The sequence below is a fragment of the Coregonus lavaretus genome (assembly GCF_964263955.1).
Source record: "Coregonus lavaretus genome assembly, contig: HAP1_SCAFFOLD_2583, whole genome shotgun sequence".
Lineage (NCBI taxonomy): Eukaryota > Metazoa > Chordata > Actinopteri > Salmoniformes > Salmonidae > Coregonus > Coregonus lavaretus.
The window spans coordinates 40,205-45,835 of NW_028156116.1; the positions used below are offsets into that span (position 1 = coordinate 40,205).

Here is a 5,631-nt window from a genome sequence, read left to right on the forward strand (position 1 = left end):
ATTGTCCTTTGTATATTCTTTATATATACTTGTGTTCCCCCATGTACTTTTTGAATTGATTTGTTGTTAATAATAATAATAATAATAATAATAATAATATTAATAATAATTATTATTATTATTTAAATAAATAAAAACATTTAAGTTACAGTCGGATGTGACGACATAAAACGTCATTCATGTGCTGAGGGTTTAGGGTCGAGGGCTGTCTACTTGGGTGCGTTCGTAAATTCGCTCTGGCTATCTACTCCGATTTCAGAGCACTGTTGACTTAGTGTGCCAGAACGCAGAATATCTGATGAATTTACCTACGCTCAACACCGTTAAATATGGCCGGTGTCAGTAAACCTCTGCAATAAAGCGTTATTAAATTGTTGCCAGCAGCACAGTTACAGTCACCAATGCTATGGATAACATGAAAACAGCTTAACCAGCTTTGCTAGGGCGACAAAAATGGTCAGAGTGAGGTATTCTCTCATTTATGTCTGGAAGTAGCTAGCTAGCTATGCTCTGAATTTACGAACGGACAATCTGACAACGCTCTGAATTTACGAACGCCCAGTGCGCACTCTGAGAGCTCTCTGGCACTCCAGAGTGAATTTACGAACGCACCCTTTGAGTTTGGACTGCAGTGTTCCCAGTACAGTAGGTGGCAGCAATGCACCACAATAGGTGTAGACTGCCATACAACCTTGACGACGAAGAAGAAGTGTTCCCAAACAACAACCATTCCGCGCTCCTCAACTGATCGTTCAGTACAGTACAGCACCGTTTCCGTTCAATTGAACTTTCCAGAGCGTAAAAACTAATGCAGCGCTGGTTTCTAGGGGTTTACAAAACAATGTGTTCGCAACAGGTTCGCGTTAGGCTTCTCCCCAGCCCTCGCTGTTTCTTCGACGAGCAAGTGCACGTGCAGGTAGATGGACTTTCTCCACACCAGAAAGTGGAGTTGAGGTCCAAACTCCGGGACGATAAAGGGGTAATCTTCAGAGCTTCTGCCCTGTACGAGGCAGATGCTACAGGACAGGTGGACCTGTGCCGCTCTCCCTCTCTGGGCGGCAGCTACACGGGAGTTGAACCCATGGGCTTGTTTTGGACCATGGCGCCCGAGACTCCACACAGCAAAATGTTAAAAAAGAATGTGTTGGATTCAATGATGGTTAATATAGACGTTCTGCATGGGGATACAGGTGAGCTCTTGGTCACAGAGACCAACGAGAGGCGGTTCATGACAGAAGGGGTGAGGAGGATACCGTTGGACTTGAAAGAAGGAAGAATTCGGGGTGTCCTCTTTCTACCACCGGGTCAGTAGGCCATTCAAACTGCTCTCAAGTGGGAAATTGTATTTTTGGGTCCACAGGGCCAGTATTAATAAACACTGCTCTAAGGAAATGGAAATCCATTGATTGTATGTACTGTAGGCCTAAACCTCAATTATTAGTTTTTAACCATAGGGCCTATACTGTTGATGATTTAAAAGTCTGCCAGTGTGTTGTTGTGAGTTCTCCTAAGAAAAACACAAATTACATTTTAGATGTCCTATAGGACTTTGCATTAGACAACAAGGCCTACTTTGCATTGCGTAGGTATTATATAGGTAGGCAGGCCAGAAACCATCTCCATATGTAGTGTGACAAAACAGCAATGGGCCTACATTTCTCTCTTGTTATTCTCTCTTGTTATTCTCTCTCTCTCTCTCTCTCTCTCTCTCTCTCTCTCTCTCTCTCTAGTCCTCTTCTATTCTCCCCTCCTTAGGTAAGGGTCCATTTCCTGGGGTACTAGATGTGTATACTCTGGGTGGAGGTCTATCTGAGGTCCGGGCCAGTCTGCTGGCTAACAAAGGCTTTGTGGTTCTGGCGCTGGCTTACTATGGCTACCAGGACCTGTCCAGAACCGTTCCTAAACACTTTGACCTGGAGTACTTTGAAGAGGCCATTACATTCCTGAGGAGACAGCCACAGGTTAGTGGAGGAAGAAGAGGAGGAGTTGTGATCAGTCTCCTCAAGTCCATATAATGTCCAGGGCTGGGTTTCCCAAAAGCATCGTAGCACTAAGATCATCGTAATTCCGTTGAAACTAAATGGACGAAAAATGATCTTAGTGCAATGATGCTTTTGGGAAACCCAGCCCAGCACTCTTATTTTGAGACGCATCATGAATATGGGCCATTTGTTCCATTAGAAGAAAATATCACCTTGAGGTTTCTCTCACTAGGCGTCAATATTTTGTTAGCTGTGTAAAGGCTGCCATCTAGTGGCTGCTGTTTGCTTTACACTAGGGCTGTCCCCCGACCCAAAAAAATCTTGGTCGACCAAGAGTTGTCTGTTCTTTCGACCAATTGATTGGTAAAAATTTTACAAAATGTGCGTTTTTCCATAGACACATCCTATGTGTTTTAATCAAATCAACTATATGCACTGAGCTTGTCTGATGCTTTAAGCGAACTGTTTGAAATAATTAAGACACACAAATGACTAGAGGGAGTCCGACCGCAATTGATTTGATTGTGCCGCCAGGCTCAGACTTGTGTTAAAAAAAGACAGCGAGTGACTGTGACTAGCACCCGTTGTCTCTCTCTCCTCCCTGCTGCAGCGACCACCACAGAACATCAGTGTGTATAGCCTGTATTGCTGAAGCTGCAACATATATATATATATATATATATATATATATATATATATATATATATATATATATATATATATACAGCCATTTCTGACTGAAAAGTTATGTTACCAAAATCCCTCATTTGTTTAGGAAAAACATTCCCTATTCCCTCAACCCTTGCTCTCTTTATGTGACACATGTATGCTTCGCTTTGCTTTGTGACCAATAGGGCCTGACCTATAGCATGTCATAATCACATCAATAAATTGGTTATAACAAACTCTGAACACCGTAACACATGTAACAGCAAAACGGATGCAGATGACGTGACAAATAAACTCGAAACGGGGGACTGTTTCCTGTTTGCGCAGGAAGTCAGATGTGTGGAATAAATAAATAAATTGTGGAAAACAGATCAAGAAAAATAAGGTATGGAGTGCTGCGTGCATATTTATTGTTTAAGCTAATTTTTCAATGGTCGTTGTTATTTTATTTTAAAACAAAATTGCTGGATTGCATTTCACATCATGAATGACTCGTATGCTGTGTGATTACATGAACGAAATAATGATTGATTGATACAGTAGCCTATATAAGTATTGAAATCAAGGCCTAAGTAAGTTACGGTATTAAGACTAAACAGGATGTGCTCTTAGGCTACAGGTCCATGGTGGTTATACAAGACTGCTAAACTAAGCCTGCTGATGATAATTACATCACTTATTATAATGATTATCATCAATAATAATAATAACAATAAGAAGGAGATCAAGGAAAAAGGAGGGTTATTAATATTATAATTATTCAGACTATTTGGAACAGTGTAAACAACACTAAATACATTATAAATAATACCAGAGAGGCTGGTCTAACGACTAAAAGTGCAAAGCCTTTATTACAGCATAATAAAGATTAAAAACAGCCGAATTTGTGAAATTGTTGCGTGAGGCTTGGTGCTCCCGGAATCAGTAGGCTATCAACCAAACAGGTAACAGAAGCAGGATCTGTCTTATTTCTGTAGATATATTGATGATTTATAAACCAGGCACATTTAACAGTTAGGCTGTTGATTTATAGACCTAATTAAGTTGGGGTTTCCTCTCTCTTCACATTTCTTCGACAATAAGGCGAGGGCTGTTTTCTCATCTAACTCCGCTGCTGCCTCCGCCACATTGTTCTCAACACCAATATGCTGGTTAACTTTGCTATTATGCACATAGCAACATGGTCTAGGAAAAGGTGCCAATTCAACAGCGCACTGATGTGTTTCAGAACCGCGGACAGCGACCGCTATCCAACGTGGGAGAAAGCGCATTTTGTTATAAAAATAATATAATTTTGATTTGTGTTGCACCATTGCTCTTACATAATATAACCATATACAATTTCAGTAGCACATGCTTTAGAGTGATGGACTGTGACACCCCCACGGCCTCCACAATGGGTCAGTCCACTCAGACAGGCGCGAACCAGACAGGTGTCTTGGACAACATTATATATTTTTTTGCTACTGCTCGACTAAAGACATCTCGGTGACCAACAGCCTATCGACCAGTCGACTAAATGGGGTACTCTACACGTATCAACAGAACAGCTAAACCCATAACAACGGCACAACGCAATAACAATGCTCTTTATGTGTTCAATTCAACCATCAATTTATTGGTTTGTCAAAACCGGTTGACCTTGATTGTATGTAATGATTTTAAGTCCCTTTGCAAACCATGCTATTTTCCTCTAGATTCAAGGTCCAGGAATAGGAATCCTGTCCATCTCCAAGAGTGGCGACCTGGCTCTGTCCATGGCCTCGTTTCTCTCTGGCATCTCCGCCACAGCCTGTATCAACGGCAGCAACGCTAATATCATGACGCCTCTGCACTACAAAGACCTCATCATCCCCCCCCTCATGCCTGTCCTAGAGAACGTCACTCTCTTACCGTCCGGCCTCGTCGACGTCCGAGACGCCATTCCGGACCCAGAGACTGAGGGGAACCGCGGTTCTGTGATCCCAATAGAACTTTCCGGATCTAGGTTCCTCTTCGCCGTCTCGGAGGACGACAGGAACTGGAACAGCTGTCTCTTCGCCCAGCAGGCCGCCGCCCGGCTGAGGCATCATGGGAAAGATAACTTTGAGGTTGTGACGTACCCCAGGGCGGGGCATTTCCTGGAGGTGCCCTACATGCCCCACTGTCCGTCAGGCTTCCACTCTGCTCTGGGTAAAGTGGTGGTGTATGGGGGAGAGGCTAAAGCCCACCACGAGGCTCAGCTGGACCTGTGGAGGAGGGTCCAGGAGTTCTTCAGGAAACACCTGAAGGACAGCAGCAACACTGTCCAGGATGCCAGGCTGTAACACTAAGAGGATGGCTAAGTTCCAGGTCTGGACAGGTGTTTTAATATATCAGCTAACTAGGGAGTCAAACGTTCAGTCTGCTGCACTAGTTTAGAGCGCCTGGTGAAATTGTGCTTAGGAGAAGAAAAAAAAAAGTACATCTAAATGGTTAAAGTAGTGAGAAATGTGTGATTATTGAAAAAAAAATCTGAGTTTGCTTCATTTACTATCATGCTAAATTAAGATATTTAATTGTTTTGCCATATCTAATTAATGTATATTACACTACCTTCCATTATGTGTTACTACAGTTACACAAGCTGACGGTTTGACCACATCAAATTGCGGGGAATTACCCATCATTTTCACCTCTGATTGGTGATGTTAGTATATAAGTTTTACTCAACACGATGACAGAAGATAAATTAGTTAAAACAGATCCATCTTTGGTTTTGTACTGTTGTTTTGTCATACGTGCTGGGCCACACACCAATCCACGGATTTCATAGTCAAACTATCACTTAAATAGCAGCCAACGGTTGTCACTGTTGATATCCTATGGTGGATCGCGATGCGTTGATGTTAACTAACAGAAAACGTTTGTTTGGTTGTCCGTGATGGCAGTCTCCCGAAATCAACATCTGCCATTCCAAAATATAGATAAAGGCTTCTGCAAATTCTCATCTAACCAACCA

The 5,631-nt window shown here is 42.5% G+C and overlaps 1 protein-coding gene across 1 annotated transcript; it reads left to right on the forward strand.

Moving 5' to 3' along the window:
- Positions 1-735: 735 nt before the first annotated feature.
- On the forward strand, positions 736-5,375 carry LOC311126763 (acyl-coenzyme A thioesterase 1-like). Its single transcript, XM_084200746.1, has 3 exons — positions 736-1,304; positions 1,756-1,961; positions 4,349-5,375. Exons 1-3 carry the CDS (start codon positions 809-811, stop codon positions 4,955-4,957), a joined length of 1,311 nt encoding a protein of 436 aa, XP_084056872.1. The 5' UTR covers positions 736-808; the 3' UTR covers positions 4,958-5,375.
- Positions 5,376-5,631: the final 256 nt, after the last annotated feature.

What these genes read in the sequence shown, in the direction of transcription:
- LOC311126763 (XM_084200746.1), top strand. Translation starts at nt 809, where the DNA reads ATGCAGCGCTGGTTTCTAGGGGTTTACAAAACAATGTGTTCGCAACAG. An exon ending in TGTCCTCTTTCTACCACCGG is followed by an intron (nt 1,305 to 1,755) that starts GTCAGTAGGCCA and finishes TCCCCTCCTTAG; the next exon opens with GTAAGGGTCCATTTCCTGGG. An exon ending in TCCTGAGGAGACAGCCACAG is followed by an intron (nt 1,962 to 4,348) that starts GTTAGTGGAGGA and finishes ATTTTCCTCTAG; the next exon opens with ATTCAAGGTCCAGGAATAGG.